The sequence below is a fragment of the Capricornis sumatraensis genome, chromosome 6, assembly GCF_032405125.1.
Source record: "Capricornis sumatraensis isolate serow.1 chromosome 6, serow.2, whole genome shotgun sequence".
NCBI lineage: Eukaryota > Metazoa > Chordata > Mammalia > Artiodactyla > Bovidae > Capricornis > Capricornis sumatraensis.
The window spans coordinates 68,213,321-68,230,624 of record NC_091074.1 but is presented as its reverse complement, the minus strand read 5'-3'; the positions used below and the strand labels follow the sequence as shown (position 1 = coordinate 68,230,624).

Here is a 17,304-nt window from a genome sequence, read left to right as displayed (position 1 = left end):
AAGAAATTCAGGAGGTCCTTTAGTCCTTGGGATGGAATACCTTTCAAAACAATCCATTCCAGAGTGAGTATGAGGGAGCTGATGGCCAGAGAGGAAAAGGGACTTAATGATTGCCAGGCCATGAGTGATTGGCAAAGGCCAGCTCTTTAGGGAAATGCTTCTGAGGAGCTTTGGAAGGTGAGTGAAGGAATAAATGAATGGATATCCCAGGGGCTTGGGGGCTGTAAGAGAGGGAACTGTGAAAGAGGAGAAAGGTAACATCCAAAAATGCTTGGAGGGGAATGGTCAGGAATTAAGCACAAAGGAGATCAGTTATTTCCACCAGTCCTATACCCCAAAGCAGGTGAAATCATACAAAGGGAATGTAATACTTCTCAAAAAATTGATGAAAATAAATTGGCCATACATGATATAACTTGAAGTAAATGTGTGAAATCAACCTTGAACGTGATTAGAAAAATTCAATCCAATCTGGTAACATTTTCATGGGCAGCCAAATATCATAAAGTAGATTTTGAAAAATTTCTCTCCATTTTACTTAGAACAACACAAAGAACTGCCCAGGTTGCTAGAAGAGTTCTCTAAGTGCTCAGTAGGACGAGTTTCTTCACTGGTTTTCTGGCCTCTTTGGGTATCAGAGAATCACGAAGTTGGCTTTTTGAGTTCAAACAGGTGACAGAGCAGAGGCACTATGGACAGATCCAATCGGACCTCCCCCCCAGTGGGGTTCATTCTCCTGGGCCTCTCAGCCCACCCAAAGCTGGAGAAAACACTCTTTGTGCTCATCCTGCTCACATACTTGGTGATCCTGCTGGGCAATGGGGTCCTCATCCTGGTGACCATCCTTGACTCCCGCCTGCGCACGCCCATGTACTTCTTCCTGGGGAACCTCTCCTTCCTGGACATCTGCTACACAACCTCCTCAGTCCCCCTCATCCTTGACAGCTTCCTGACCCCCAGGAAAACCATCTCCTTCTCAGCCTGTGCTGTGCAGATGTTCCTCTCTTTTGCCATGGGGGCCACAGAGTGTGTGCTTCTGTGCACGATGGCGTTTGATCGCTACGTGGCCATCTGCAACCCTCTGAGGTACCCCATAGTCATGAGCAAGGCTGTCTATGTGCCCATGGCTGCTGGCTCCTGGGCAGCTGGAAGCACCAGTGCCATGGTGCAGACATCCCTAGCAATGCAGCTGCCCTTCTGTGGGGACAACGTCATTAACCACTTCACCTGTGAGATACTGGCTGTTCTCAAGTTGGCCTGTGCTGACATCTCCATCAACATAATCAGTATGGCCATGGCCAATGTGATCTTCCTGGGCATCCCAGTTCTGTTCATCTTTTTCTCCTATGTGTTCATTATTGCTACCATTTTGAAGATCCCCTCAGCTGAGGGGAGGAAAAAGGCCTTCTCCACCTGCTCTGCCCACCTCACAGTTGTGGTCATCTTCTACGGGACCATCCTGTTCACGTATGGGAAGCCCAAATCCAAGGACCCCCTGGGGGCAGACAAACAGGACCTTGCAGACAAGCTCACCTCCCTCTTCTACGGGGTAGTAACCCCCATGCTCAACCCCATCATCTACAGCCTGAGGAACAAGGATGTGAAGGCTGCTGTGAGGAACCTGGTGACTCAGAAACGCTTCACCTGGTGATGGTGGAGGGGTCCTGATAGTTCCTGCTCCCTAGCTTCTCTCACCTGAGGGTCTCAAGAGCATAACATGAAGGGGTAAGTTCGTGCAAGTTTCCACAGGTATGTTTAATTACACAGAACCTCATTATACCCAAGAACTCTGTGAATAGAAAAGCAGTCAGTGTGAATTTTCCCATCAATCTCTAGGCAATTATACAAAAGTATATTCTTGCTGATCTAGCCTTTTACTTCTCTGTATCTTCCATGCATACTAAACAAATTGATGTCAAAGAAAAGTAACTCTTCAAGTTTTATTTTCTAATTCATAAAAGCTCTAGTCTATAGAGCTTTTCATAGTCTATAATTCAGTCACTCCTTGGCTCACTCACTGACCATATTTGAATGGGTCCATACTTTTATGGTCACCTGTCTGGAATTCTTCCTACTCCATATCAAATAACAGTAATATTTTTATCTTTATCCTCATTGTACTTTATTTTTATTGTCATTTTAATTCTTAAAACTGTTTCCTGAATCATTCTCTTCCTATGTCTCCATAATTAGCCTCTTTCCCTTGCCCTTAACCAAGGGCGCAATCAGAAAATCATTTACATCCTTGGTGCAGTGAGAAAAACAAGGTGTGGCAGACTGATGCAAAGGTCAAAGGTTCATGCCTTTTTCTTTTCCTTTTCTGAAAATGTCATTCATCCTTGGGTTTTTTCTCTAGATAACACTGGCTTCCCATGGGTCATCAGAGGATTGTAGAAACTGAGAGATGTGGAGGGTAATCAAATAAATTCTATTAAATACCTGACCTGGCTTGACCAAGTATGCAGCCAAGAGGTGACCGTCACTTGCCTTTGTACCTAAGAATCCCCAGAGCCACGAGGTCAGTATTTAGAAGGAGAGGCGGCAGTGCTCAGAGATGAAGGAGGAGACACAAAAGAATCAGCTTCATGATTGGTAAGGAATTCCCTAGAGTTATCCATCTAGAAGCTCAGCTAAAAGAATGGGCAAAATAGAAAACCTCTGACAGTTGATATGAATTTTTAATCCAACAGAGAGGAAACAAACTAACACTCAAAGCAACCAGCCTTTGCTGAAAAAGAGTTATTTCAGGAAGATGGTCCAAAAATTAAAGAAAATTCTCAGTAGTTTTTTTCAGTGGAATTTAAGAGGGTATTGAATCAACAAGAGCAGTCTGAAAAAGGAGGCTAGGAGAAAAGATAACTGAGAAATAAGAACATTTGCTCAGGGGAAACAATCCCACTTACTTGGATTCAGTACGGAAATCGTGAGGACACAGAGCAGATTAAAGACAAATAATAACTAAAAATTTTTTCGCTGAATAGAAGTTTTAGATGTTTTGTTTATAAAAAGTTCATCAAACACCCAGTAAGAAATTATAGCAAAAGACCCACCTATCTAGATTCAAAGATAAGTTTTAATTCCTATACACGCCAAAATAATTCTGCAGACTTTTCCACAGAAGAAAAGCATATTTCCTAATAAGGAATGAGAGCCTGTCAATGGCCTGCTGTTCTCCAACCCTAAATGTAGATGTTGGCAGAATAAGGTTTTTGAAGTTCTGAGGGAAAGGAAATGGGCTACGAGTCCTGAATTCTACACATCCCTTATCTCTGCACAGATACAATGGTTTAAAAGACACTTGCTGTCATGTGTAAACATAGAAAGCACATATCCATACAATCTCTTCATGAAAATAATTTATTTAGAATGTTGTCCCAACAAACAATTAAAAATAAAAAATTGAAAGGAAGTGATAGAAGAAACAGTGGGGAATGACGAAATACATAGGACCGATCAAGTACAGTCAATTCTTATACCAATTTTGCAAAGATGAATACATGAAGGAATTATCAGCAATCATGTTGAGGTAAATAGTGATAATGAAGCAATGATAGAGCTCCAGTTATAATCCTAGATGAATTCATCTAGCTGGGAAATGGAGAAAGAGAAAGTTACACCCCACTGAAGGTTTCATCGGATATGGTGGGAAGGGGTTCCTATAACTACAGCCCATTGCACTGATACTGAAAGGCAGCAAAAGTCTTAATATGCTTGTTGAAAATTTAAGAATAAATACCAACAAGTATTAGGGTGAAGTTTTTGAAAGAATTAGAGGGTTATGAAAGAACAAAGAAAGCTGATCAAATGAAAAAACTCATTTATTGAATCTGAGGAAATTTAAATCACTATATACTAAACAGATAATACATATTACCCAGTGGTCGCTTTTTTTTTTTTTAGGATTTGCAAGGTTTTGAACATCAGATCAATTACTGTAACTATTTTATTAACAGATTAAAAAAGAAAAAGTAATCTCACCCACAAATGTTGAGAAATAATTTGGTAAAATTTAGCACACATTTCTGACTCTCTTAAAGTAGTGGATTTGAATAGAGGAATCCATCCTTGACATGAATGAAATGATCAGAACAACAACAAAGGGTGGACTTGATGGCAAAACATTAGTAACATGCTTACAACCTGGATTAGGATATCTCTCAATATCTGCATCATTCTGCAGAGTCTAGCTAATTAAACCAGATCAGAAAAATAAATGAGGAATGAAATACAGAAAAGAAGAAAACTATTCAGTAAGTAAACTATTGTTGTTTACTGAGAAAAAATTTTAATCAAGTGCAAAACTAAAGTGGTTGTATATAATTTAAAGTAAGTTGTATATAATTTAAAGAAAGTAAAGTGGTTGTATATAATTTATACAGCAACTTTAAAAGACCTAGGAAAAATACATAAAGAATTTGAGTATATCAGATATTTACAATGGTCATACATTAACAGAAGAAATTTTTAAAATATGTTTTCATTTTGGAGGGAGGAAAAGACCTGAATGTAAGCTTCAGGACAGTCTGGAGTATCCTCCAAGTGCCCTCATTCAAAGCCAAAACTGTTTCTAATAGGTTGGGATGACCCATGCTACTTCCAGTTTCCCATCCTGAGGGCAGGTCCATTCTATTTGTTGGGAAAAGGTCCAAGCCCAGGGCTTGGAAGCAAACAGAAAGGCTCACTCATCAAAGGTTCTCAGAGAAATGAATAGCCAGCAGGGTGAAGGAGATGGTAGGGCGAATTGAAAGAGTAATATTGACATGTATACAGTACCATGTGAAAACAGATAGCTACTGGGAAACTGCTGAGCAGCACGGGGAGCTCAGCTCAGTGCTCGGTGATGACCTAGAGGGGTGGGATGTGGGTGGGTGGGATGTGGGTGGGTGGGAGGGAGGCTCAAGACGGAGGGGACATATGTATATTTATGACAGATTCTCATTGTATGGCAGAAACCAACACAACACTGCAAAGCAATTATCCTCCAATTTAAAACAAATTGAAGGAAAAAAAAGAAGAAACAAAAATCAGCTTTTACTCCATCCCTGGTTTTGGAGATAACCAAAGAGTTTAGACCAGACCACTAGATGTGCAGATTAATTTATACCTGATTACTTTGTTGTTGTTCGGTCACTAAGTCATGTCTGACTTTGCAGTCTCATGGACTTTAGCACACTAGGCTCCTCTGTCCTCCCCTATTTCTTGCAGTTTGCTCAAATTCATGTCCATTGAGTCAGTGTTGCTATCTAACCATCTCATCCTCTGCCATCCCTTCTCCTTTTGCCTTCAATCTTTCCCAGCATCAGGGTCTTTTCCAATGTGTCAGCTCTTTACATCTCGTGGCCAAACTATTGGAATATCAGCTTCAGCATCAGTCCTTCCAGTGAATTTCCTTTAGGATTGACTGGTTTGATCTCCTTGCAGACCAAGAGACTCTCGAGAGTCTTCTCCAGCACTACAATTCAAAAGCATCAATTCTTCGGCACTCAGCCTTCTTTATGGCCCAGCTCTCAAATCTGTGCATGATACTGGAAAAACCATAGCTTTGACCATAGAACCTTTGTCAGCAAAGTGATGTCTCCGCTTTTTAATATGTTATCTAGGTTTGTCATAGCTTTCCTTCCAAAGAGAAATCATCCTTTAATTTCATGGCTGATTACACACCTGATTCCTACAGGTAACCATTTCTCTCAATTTAGGACAGTCCCTAAAATCTTCAAGACAATTGAGTACCCAATGAAGGTTATCACAAAATGTGACCAAGGAAAGGAAAGTGAAGTCGCTCAGTCGTGTCTGACTCTTTGCGACCCCATGGACTGTAGCCTGCCAGGCTCCTCTGTCCATGGGATTTTCCAGGCAATAGTACTGGAGCGGATTGTCATTTCCTTCTCCAGGGGATCTTCCCAACCCAGGGATTGAACCCGGGTCTCCCACATTGTAGACAGACACTTTACCGTCTGAGCCACCAGGGAAGTCCTCAACAAGAGAAGCCACCGCAATGAGAAACCCAATATGACCAAATGAAACATCCAAGATGATCACAGGCAACATGTCAATAACATAATCACTCAAACAGTTTCAAACAGAGCATTCCAGATGCCAGACAGGGACTTTAACTAAGGGGAAGGACCAGGTGGGGAAGCAGGAGCTGACTGCCTATTCCTCCTAAGCTCCAGCCAACCTCTGCAAGGCAGGAATGCAGGAAGGGGAAAAGGGGGGGCGGAATGCAAACAGCTGCTCCCCTGCTGTAGTCTCCATGTTCCCCTCTGGTGCTTGCAGAGCTGAGTGTTTCCCAGAATTCTACAACAGTGTAAGAATTCTAAGATCAAACAAAATTTGTTCCTCAGCCACTTTTGCTATGGGTTGCAATCTGCGACCTCTACTAAAAGCATACATCAGTCACAGCATTGCTGGAGTTTCTAAGGATGCCCTCAACAGAGGTCACTTACATCTGTACTGTGCATCTATTGTTTCAGGAGGAAATTGCTCCCTCTCACTCTCATCATGGGATTCCAGGGGACTGCCAACTGTAGTACACCCATCCTTGGCCACAGCAATCAGTCTGAGGGAAAGCATGTGACCTTGGTCAAACTAATTAAAACCATTCCACAGCATATTTCAATTGGAGCAAGAAGAAAAGGGGTCCTTATTGGCTTTCTATGCTGCATTGCAGATCACTACTTGGTGGCTTTAGACAATACCCATTTATAATCTTGCTGTTTCTATGAGTTAGGAGTTCAAGCAAGTCCTCTGCAAAGCTGCAGTCTAACGTGCTGGCCAGGGCTCTGTTCTCATCTGGAGACTAAAACAGAAGAACGTGGATTAGGCTGCTGACAGCTCTCTTCTCTAGCATGTGAGTATGTCTGTTTAAAACGAAGCCAGGAAAACACAAGTAGAGATAAGAACCAGATGAAAGGGCAGAGAGTCCTAAAGACATGTGGAGTCCCTAATTCCAACTGTGCCTGAGACTGAATCCACCTTTGAACTTCTCAGTTTTATGAGCATTAAAGTTTATATTGGGGTTACGTTGGTTGGAATAAGTTTTCTATCTAGAAACTTACAAAGTCTTGACAATTACAAAGCCCAAAGGAAAAGTGTCTTTACATAGTCACCTTCTCTTGCTGACCACTGCACACTCCCACTGCAATGCTATCTTTATATTACATAGGAGATCACTTCCAACTGAGATACAAGAAACTGCAAACCAGTCTTGATTAAGCCCATGGCTGCACCACCCAATCTCATCTGATCTCAGAAGCTAAACAGGGTTGGGCCTGGTTACTACTTGGACGGGAGTCTTAGTCAAATCCCAGGCTCTTTTTCAAATAAGACAAAAGGACTAAATTCTTTTCAGGCCTGTACTCTCCATGAACATTGATGCCAAAAAGCCAAATTATGAAAATCAGTAAAACAAACATAGTAATGCATTTGCAAGGAGATCCAACCAGTCCATTCTAAAGGAGATCAATCCTGGGTGTTCTTTGGAAGGACTGATGCTAAAGCTGAAGCTCCAATACTTTGGCCACCTCATGCGAAGAGTTGACTCATTGGAAAAGACCCTGATGCTGGGAGGGATTGGGGGCAACAGGAGAAGGGGACGACAGAGGATGAGATGGCTGGATGGCATCACCGACTCGAGAGACATGGGTTTGGGTGAACTCCAGAAGTTGGTGATGGACAGGCAGGCCTGGCGTGCTGCAATTCATGGAGTTGCAGAGTCGGACACGACTGAGTGATTGAACTGAACTGAACTGAACTGAACTCTGTGAGCAAGTTGCATTAATCCTCCCCAAAAAGCATGGATAGGGTGAACATTAAAAATTTATGACATCATAAAAAAAATTTATGACATCTACAAACTAAAGAAGAAAACCCAAATGATCGCATCTCAACAGATATAGGAAAAGTACTTGATAAAATTTAATTTCTGACAATAACCACTCTACTCTAGCCAAACACCTCGGGGAAAAAAAAAAAAAAAAACAATGGCCTTACCTTCACCCCGCCAGCAAAGGCTGAGCAAATTATAGCCTAGACTTCTATTCTCACCAAGCTATGATAAGGCAGCCCAACCACGCCCCTGCCAACAGGGTATCAGAGTAAGATCAATAGGAAGATGGGATGCTGGGCAGTAACAGGTCCTCCCCACCCTCACAGAGTCAGTAGAGACCATGTGGGAAGCTCCTTCTTCTTCCCGCTTGGGTGGTATCAGAAGGGGCCTATGGGAGAGTCAGGGCTTGTGCCTGTGCTACTGACGGCACCCCTTCCCATGGTGTCAGTGGAGGGCATGGGAACAACACTAGGCACTCCTGTCACTCACTGCCAGCCAGAAAGGGATCAGCAGAGCCTTAGTGGGGAGCTGAAATTCCCACTCCTTGCCCAGCGGTAAGGAGGATCCCCTCCTCCCAGCAATGCAAGGCTGGTTCAATATTCAAAGATCAGTCAATGCAATCTAACTACCAAATTAACAGGCTAATTAGGAAAAATCACATGATTATATAAGATGAAACCAAAGAAGCTTTTGGAAAAGACAACATTAATTCATGGCTTAAAAAAAAACAACAAACTTTCAGGGACTTCCCTGCTGGTCTAGTGGCTAAGACTCCACTCTCCCATTGCAGAGGGTCCAGGTTCGTACCCTGGTCAGGGAACTAGATCCCACATACTGCAATTAAAAGATCCTGCATGCGACTGTGGGGACTGAAGATCCTGCAGGTTGCAACTAAGACCTGGCATAGCCAAACAAATAAATAAATCGATAAGTAGTTAAAAAAGAAAACTTTCAGCCTTAGCCAGTGAGTCAGGACACTGGCTTCTCTGAGATCCCAGGGAAGGCTCAGAAGGAAGCTGGCATTTCTGCCCCTACCTCTCCATTTCCAGGTGGCCATGTCCCAGTCACTGCCTCTAATTGCAACTGATGGCAGGGATGTGGTCCCTGGAGCCCCCAGTATGCTGAGCCCCAGTGCCCAATGAACACTTAACATTCCAAACTGTAAATTGCTTCTGGGACTAGCAGGGTCCCTGTAGGAGTCTACAGCTGCAGCTCGAGGACTCCCTTCACTGCTGGGGAAAACGAGCCCATGGGATTCCTCAGGCTCAGACCAGGATGACAGGTCCTGTACATGAAGATTCTGTCACTGAGATACCCAGGACACAGCCGGGAGGAAGGATGGGAGAGAAACACCCACCAGAAGCTAAAGTTCCTCCAAAGATTCAGGAGGACAAGAAGAAAGAAGAAAGAGAGTCTCAGAGGTAAAGGAAGTCAGGCAGGGGAGTCTGGGTTTTCTCTGGCACCCAGGGTCTGGTCCAGCTGTGCAGTGAGGAGTTAAGAATCTGAGATCAGGAGACTCAGAGAAGCGCCGGGATGGGACAGAGGCAGTAGCCATGCCTGCCTTGTGCAGAGCACTTCTCAAAGACACACTTTCCTCTTCTCTGCCTCTGCTCCCAGAAATCTTCCCACAGCTGCTGCTGGAGCACGGAGGAACAGCTGAGAGTAAGCTCCAGGCCAGGCAGTCCTTCCTTCACGCTCTCCCAGCCCCTGTCTGCCCTTGCTGCTCCTCCTCACAGGAACCCAGGGAGTGTGTGGGACTCCCATCATCCCCCTCCTGCAGAGGCTTCTGGGAAGAAGGGGCCTTCCTCAGCGTCAGAGGGTGAGTGGACCCCAGCTTGGTCCCTCTGGTTTCCCAATCTTTCAACAGCTAGTTATTTCTGTTTTTCTCACTTTCCTTTCATGATTACTAAGACTTTTCCCCCACCCTGAATACCAAGTCATCTGTACCCATTGTATTAATAGAAAATGTGGTAATACTGAAGATGGACAAAGAGGAGTCCCTCGAGAAATACTATCAGTGAGGAATCTGCATTTAGAATCTGAGCAATGGCAGCTAAGAGATTCAAAATCCTCTACACAAAGGCATATGGGTCTCCCCATAAGCTAGTTGCTTGTATGGAACCCAAGGGTGGGTTCCACACAAGAATATAATATGAGCATAAAAGGACAAAGAAAAAAATATTTCTGAGTTATCTCTGGCTAAGAAGTTCACCAATATTCTAGTGAAATGGGATTGGAGGTTAATGCTGTATAGCCTACCATCTGATAAGTGTAGTTCACATAGCTATTAATCATTGAGTTCACTGGTCAGTAAGCTGCAGAGCTGTCAGCCCCTAGTGTGGGTTTAATCATTCCAATTTTAATCATTCCCATCAGTCTTTGTGTTGACTTCATAAAGTTCTTCCCCATATAGGTACCTCCCCACATACTGTTATCAGTTTGTATTAAAACAGGGTGATCCCAATGCTGATGATGGTCAAGTCTGTGTCACTGATGGTGGGCGGACTGGAGAAGTCATCCTCAATATCATTGAGTTTTTACCCGGGCTCGTTTCTGTGTGGAGGTGAATTGACATTTTATATAAGTTTCTTCCAAATGTAGTCAAAATTTAAAGAAGTTTTAAAATTTGCTGGTTCTAAGCACTGGACCAGCCTGGGAATCTCAGAAAACTCAGGTTAAATGCAAAGACTATACATTTCCATTAAAGAGAAATCATTCATAGGATTTTCTCGCTGTTAATTATTTGTTGTTGCTGTTGTTTAGTTGCTAAATCGTGTTCGACTCTTTTGCGACTGCGTGGACTGTAGCCTGCCAGGCTCCTCTGTCCATGGGATTTCCCAGGCAAGAATACTGGAATGTGTTGCCACTTCCTTCTCCAGGGGATCTTCCTGACCCAGGGAATGAACCCAAGTCTTCTGCACTGATCTGTAGAAAAGATCTGTAGACAGATTCTTTTCCGCTGAGCCACCTGGGAAACCCAGTCATTAATCATAGTGCTGAGGAAAGGCTCTCCTTGAACTGGGGAATCCGCTCCACTGGGCTCAAGTCCTGTCTCTGTCACCAACTTAGAAGTCTCTGACAGGTCACTTCCCTTTTGAGACTTCAGTTGCTTTTATGGGCCATGAGAGGATGCAGCGACTTGGGAAAAATCCCTCACACAGCTAGGCTGTTTGAGGCCCTCGCCCAGGACTGACCCATTGTAAGCTCTGCTCCATCTCTCATCTTAGAGCTGAGGACACCCTGCTGCCTCTTTTTAAAATGTGTATATATATGTGTATATATAAATGTGTATATATGTGTATTATATATATATATATAATTCTATTTGTTTATTTATTTTTGACTGTGCTAGGAACAACAACGAAGACCTGGCACAGCCAAAAATAAAGACCTGGCTTTTCTCTAGTTGCGGCAAGCAGGGGTTACTCTCTAGCTGCGAAGTCCAGGCTTCTCAATGGGGTGGTTTCTCTTGCTACAGACCATGGGTTCTGGGGGTGCAGGCGTCAGTAGCTGTGGCACGTGGGCTCAGCAGTTATGGCTATAGAGCACAGGCTCAGTAGCTGTAGCACACATAGCCTTAGTTGCCCTGAGGCATGTGGGATCTTCCTGGATCAGGGATAGAACCCGTGTCTTCTGCATTGGCAGGTGGATTCCTATCCACTGGACCACCAGGGAAGCCCAACCCTGCTGTCTCTTTCGGTTGTTTTCTCTAACACACGTATTCTGTCCTATTATGCAGCAGGAGCGGTCTCATACCAGATAGCTGGGGTTCTTTTCAAGAAAGCCTGATGTGATACTTTTGTAATGTGCTGATGACAGAGGGAACATCACATGGAAAAACCTAATCAGACCTCACCCCTGGTGGGGTTCATTCTCCTGGGCCTGTCAGCCCACCCAAAGCTGGAGAAAACGTTCTTTGTGCTCATCCTGCTCATATACGTGGTGATCCTGCTGGGCAATGGGGTCCTCATCCTGGTGACCATCCTTGACTCCCGCCTGCACACGCCCATGTACTTCTTCCTGGGGAACCTCTCCTTCCTGGACATCTGCTACACAACCTCCTCAGTCCCTCTGGTCCTGGACAGCTTCCTGACCCCCAGGAAAACCATCTCCTTCTCAGCCTGTGCCGTGCAGATGTCCCTCTCCTTCTCCATGGCAGGAACAGAGTGTGTGCTCCTGGGCATGATGGCGTTTGATCGCTACGTGGCCATCTGCAACCCCCTGAGGTACTCTGTGGTCATGAGCAAGGCTGTCTCTGTGCCCATGGCTGCTGGCTCCTGGGCTGTTGGTGGTGTTGCTTCTCTGGTTCACACATCCTTGGTAATTCAGCTGCCTTTCTGTGGGGCCAATGCCATCAACCACTTCACCTGTGAGATTCTGGCTGTCCTGAAGTTGGCCTGTGCTGACATCTCCATCAATGTGATCAGTATGGAGGTGACCAATGTGATCTTCCTGGGGGTCCCAGTTCTGTTCATCTCTGTCTCTTATGTCTTCATCATTGCTACCATCCTGAGGATCCCCTCAGCTGAGGGGAAGAAAAAGGCTTTCTCCACCTGCTCTGCCCACCTCACTGTGGTGATAATATTCTATGGGACCTTGTTTTTCATGTATGGAAAGCCCAAGTCTAAGGACTCTCAGGGCGCAGACAAAGAGGACCTTTCAGACAAGCTCATCCCCCTCTTCTACGGGGTGGTGACCCCCATGCTCAACCCCATCATCTACAGCCTGAGGAACAAAGACGTGAAGGCTGCTGTGAGGAACCTGGTGAGTCAGAAATACTTCAGGAGATGACGTAGGAGAAGTCTTCTGTGGTTCTCACTCCCATGGAGGAAAGGACTTCACTCATTACAGCTGCCATCCAAAAGCCAACAAGTCAACTTAACAGGAATGGTCTCTTGCCCTAAGGCCTATTTTCAGGGAATGTTTACCTTTTCAGAGTTTATCTGCAGGGTTTTGGCCATATGTCTGACATTCAACAGATGCCAGACAACAAATCCTCTAACTGAATGATGAGGACATTCTGAACACATGGAGACAGATGGAGACACATGGAGCTGAAACCAAGGAGACAGGGACCATTAGAGCAAGCCTAATGGGCATGCTGTGTCTAAACTGCAGATTAGTGCAGAGAGGTGAGACGGCTCTCACAGCAGCTTTGTCAGCCCTGTTGTAATCACCAGGAGAGTCAGAGGAACAAGGAGGAAATGGACATTTCTTCTTGGGCTCCTGTATATCAGCTTCAGTTTGCCAGAAGTGCTCAGAAGAGACCAACGTTCACCACATATAAAGCCTCTGAGTGGAAATAATCTATTTTGATTAAATGAATTTCTTTTTAGCTATGAGAAAATTGAGACCTTTTTTTTTTCTTGATGCACTGCAGAGTTTGAAACACTGATAGTAAATTAAATTGAAGAAGGAGTATAGGGTTAGAATTTGATCTTCATCACTTACAGCAATTCCGAATAGAAAAGATACTATTCTATTACATAATGAATAAGACATTCTTAAAAAAAAAAAAGATGACAGGCAGATAGACAGATAGATAGATAGATAAAGAAAGAGTGGCTAAATATGTTTGAAGACTTTGGGATGGTAGGTTAAAGTCTGACAGGTTTCTTTGCTCCAGGAATTCTCAGAGATTTTAATATACTAATGTACACTGTGAATGTCTAAGGATATAAAGTCTACAGCCTACAGCACTTCCTGAGTCTCCAGAGTTTAACACAATAAAACCAGGAAGCACTTTCTTACTTATGACCTTGGGCAGGTTGCTTAACACCTTTCAGCTTATTTCTTCATGAAAAATCACCACTTTATTTTACATGGAATACATAAGATACCATAAATAAATTCTTTGTAAATAGTAAGCATCATAGAAATGTAAGATATTGTTAGAAGTATTATGAATGCAATGTAATGTGCCATGTGGAAGAGAGCGAAATAGAGTTCCTATCCAGAACAACAGACACAGAAGATGGATGAGACATTCAAGATGGCAGTAAGTGAATAGAAGCAGTTTTATGACAAGTTATATTAAGTTCTGAGAATATTGGAAAACTTTAAAAGAGAATTTAGAAAGAGAACCCAACTTTGCATATACAGTAGATCTTGGAAATGTTTACTTCAAATGATATTTAAGTTTTTTATATTTGTTAAAAATGAATTGTATAAAATAGGGATGTACATTTTGTGAATAATATTTCACTATCTTGTTTGTCATGTTCCTGATTTCTACTATGTCCCAGCAAAAAAAAAAAAAAACAAAAACAACACACCTTGCTATTGCGAACGTACAAGAGCTACATCTAGCGGCCATACAAGCAAACTTCAGATACTTGGTGAGTCACATAATAGGTCTTCTTGTTCAACCCCATGCTTCACAACCAAATCCTAATGCATCTGCTCTACTTTCTGAGAACAAGCAGCTGCTGAGGCTCAAAAGCTGTGGGAAATTCTAAGGCGATGTTAGGATCCTAAAAGTTGGAAGTAGTGCAGGAATTTTACTCCTCTGTATAAGGAGATCCTGGAGACAAGCATCAGGGTGTTGGGGCAGGAAAGAGAGGGAACTCCGTGGTTGTCTACAAGAGTCAGGCTGGGTGATTCCTGGACCACTGAGGGGCAGGGCTGTGGCTTCCATGTCAGGGTCTCTTCAAGAGCCCAAGGGAGCCCAGGGGTCTTTCTGGCCCAGAGCAGAGAATGCCCCAGGTTTTACTCACCTCAGCAGCTTGGGGCCTATTAAAGTACTCACAGTGGCCAGTGTCTCACACTCTAATACACACATGAGGACTGCAGTGTCTGCCGCACTCCCAGGATGTGGCTGCCTAAAGAGGGCCAGCAGCAGGGCACGCAGCAGGCAGACAGGGGTGCACGGAGAACCTAGAGAAACAAGTCTCCTGATGCAAGTGAACTACCAAAGGAACAAAACATTCCAAGAGCACTCCAGGAGGCCAACTCCAGCACAAAAAGTCTTTCTGATAAGATGGCAGATTGAACACTTGTAAAAGTGAAGTGAGAGAAGGAAAAACATGATATGATGCAATTTGAGGAGAATGCAAGGTCAGAGGAAGGTTTGGAGGGGAAGGAAGAGGGAGGTGCTGAATAAGAAAGACTTAAAAGTGTTCAGAGTAGGAAATGCCAGGATTTGAATCCAACTTTGTCTAACTCCAAAGTCCATGCCTTTTGGCTCCAGCAGCACTTACCGAGGCCAGCGTAGACCCTGCCAGCGTTCAAGAGGTTTCAGGGAAACGGAGAGGTGAGCAAGCAGGGACACATGAATTATTCTGGTCTTTCTCCCAGAAGGGGGAACACACACCTCATATCTCTCAAGTCTGGCTGAAAGAAAACAGGAGAGATTTTAGGCCCAGGACCCTGGCAAAAAGACTAGGTGTGGCAGTTTTGGGTCTATACCACACTTCATAAAGACTCAGCTCACTGTTACCAAGTATGAGACCCCTGTGAAGAGATTTGAGTTGCTGCCACTCCCTGCTCTCTCCCTCCTCAGCCACACACATACCCCACACCAAGGTCAGTAATAACTTGCTGCCATTATAGCTTTGAAGCTTATACCACTTTACAGACAGTGACTCCTTTAATTAAAAAAAAAATTTTTTTTTCAGAATAACCATGTTTTTACCAAGAGATGTATACTATAGGAAGTAATATTTTGAGGTTTTGGTTTCAGGCAAAGACACTTGCCGTCAAGTGTCATCAACTTATTATTACTGTGATGAGTAATTTATAACTCAGCAGAGCGGTATCTAGCTAGAGAGTATCAGATGGAACAGCTAGGAACTTCCTGACACATAGGGGTGAACCTGAATTGTATCACCAAGTGAGACCGATGAAGAGGCAGTACCTCCTGCGACTCCAGTGGGCTGGGCACAAGCACTGTTCTTTTTGTTTTGAAGTGCTGGTGTATTTATTTTTATTTTGCCCTAGATATATTTTCTGAGGTATGACTTTATAGTGCAGTTTGAATGCACAATTACCATGAACCTCCAAAATGTTGAAATATTGTTGACTAGGGCAGGAAGAAGACTGCACTTTTCAAAGAATCCCTTCTCACCCCAGCCCCACCACCACCAAGTCTTTCTTCCTCCCTTGGAAAGTACTGTAAACTTCATTATACTACCTTTTACATATAAACTCTATTTATTTGCTTTCTGACTGCTGTTTGTTGCATAAAACTGCTTTCACTGTTAAACTAATATATTCTTCTATCTGTGAATATTGTTAGGGTATCCTGGGTCACGATGAAACGTATCCTAATTTTTCATATTAAAATGAGTAGATGGAGAAGAAAATGGCAACCCACTCCAGTATTCTTGCCTGGGAAATCCCATGGACAAAGGAGCCTGGTGGACTGCAGTCCATGGGGCCACAAAAGAGTTGGGCATGACTTAGTGGCTAAAAAAGTCAAAGTAACAACAACAACAAAATAATATCAATAGAAAAAATTTTCTATCTATTGACCTTTTTCCCTTAGCAGTGTTTTTAAGAAACAAATTGACATCTTTAAGCAAAGGATAGATATATATTTTACATCAGCAATGCTCTCTGAAGAATAAAATTATAGTCATATTACCTCATAGAGCCCATGACTATTATTTTCAGAACCAACTGAAGCAGCCGGAAAATTTAAGTTCTTGAGACATTCACTGGACCTGTCCCTGTTCTTAACCTGTTGGGTGTGTTATCCTAAGGACCAAGGTTTGGCCTCTAACCCCTGAAAGGAAATGGCTAGAGACCAGCGGACTAAGGCCCGCAAAGAATCAAGTGAACATTAAGATAAGGTTTTGTATCAGTGAGGATTAGGTTTAATCAAATACAGCAGAGCATCACATTAGTAATGCTTACACAAGACAGCAGTTTACTTCTGTCATGTGAAAAGATCCACAGGGTAGGTAGAGATATTGTGGGATCTCTATTCCTCAAAGATTCCAGGGACTTGAACTTGACCTCCTTCTAGTATACTGCTTTTCTATCCCAACGGTGTTGTCCTCATAGTCCAAGAAGGCAGCTAGAGCTCCAGCTCTCATACCACACCACACAGTGGTGGGACGGAAAGAATGACAAAGAAGAAGGGAGGGTGATGGTTAATTTTTTGTGTCAGCTTGACTGGCCTTGGAATGCTCAGATTAAACATTGTTTCTATATGTGTCTGTGAGAGTGTTTCCCAATGAGATTAGCATTTCAGTTTGTGAACTTGATAAAGCAGACCACCCTTCCCAATGAGGGTCAGCATCATTGACTATGTTGAGGGCCTGAATAGAACAGAAGGTGGAGGAAGGAGGAATTCACTGAGATGTCTCATCTCATCTCCTGCCTCAAACTGGGGTTTTCGGTATCAGTTGCCCTGGATCTCAGGTCTTTGGACACAGACCGAGTCTCCAAGATCTGCATACAGCACACTGTGGGACGTCCCAGACTCCATACTTGAGTAAGCCAATTCCTCATAATAAATTCTGCTTCTCTGG

The 17,304-nt window shown here is 43.5% G+C and overlaps 2 protein-coding genes across 3 annotated transcripts; both read left to right on the top strand.

Moving 5' to 3' along the window:
- Positions 1–691: 691 nt before the first annotated feature.
- LOC138081147 (olfactory receptor 13C7-like) lies at positions 692–4,258 on the top strand. 2 transcript variants are annotated; one of them, XM_068974256.1, is made up of 2 exons: positions 692–1,624; positions 4,232–4,258. In XM_068974256.1, exons 1-2 carry the CDS (start codon positions 692–694, stop codon positions 4,256–4,258), a joined length of 960 nt encoding a protein of 319 aa, XP_068830357.1. The 2 variants fall into 2 exon arrangements, with proteins under 2 accessions (XP_068830357.1, XP_068830356.1); XM_068974255.1 differs by lacking the exon at positions 4,232–4,258 and having other exon boundaries at positions 692–1,651.
- A 7,401-nt stretch (positions 4,259–11,659) lies between these two features.
- On the top strand, positions 11,660–12,619 carry LOC138081181 (olfactory receptor 2S2). Its single transcript, XM_068974305.1, has one exon. The coding sequence runs from the start codon at positions 11,660–11,662 to the stop codon at positions 12,617–12,619; it is 960 nt and encodes a 319-aa protein (XP_068830406.1).
- The last annotated feature ends 4,685 nt before the right edge of the window (positions 12,620–17,304 follow it).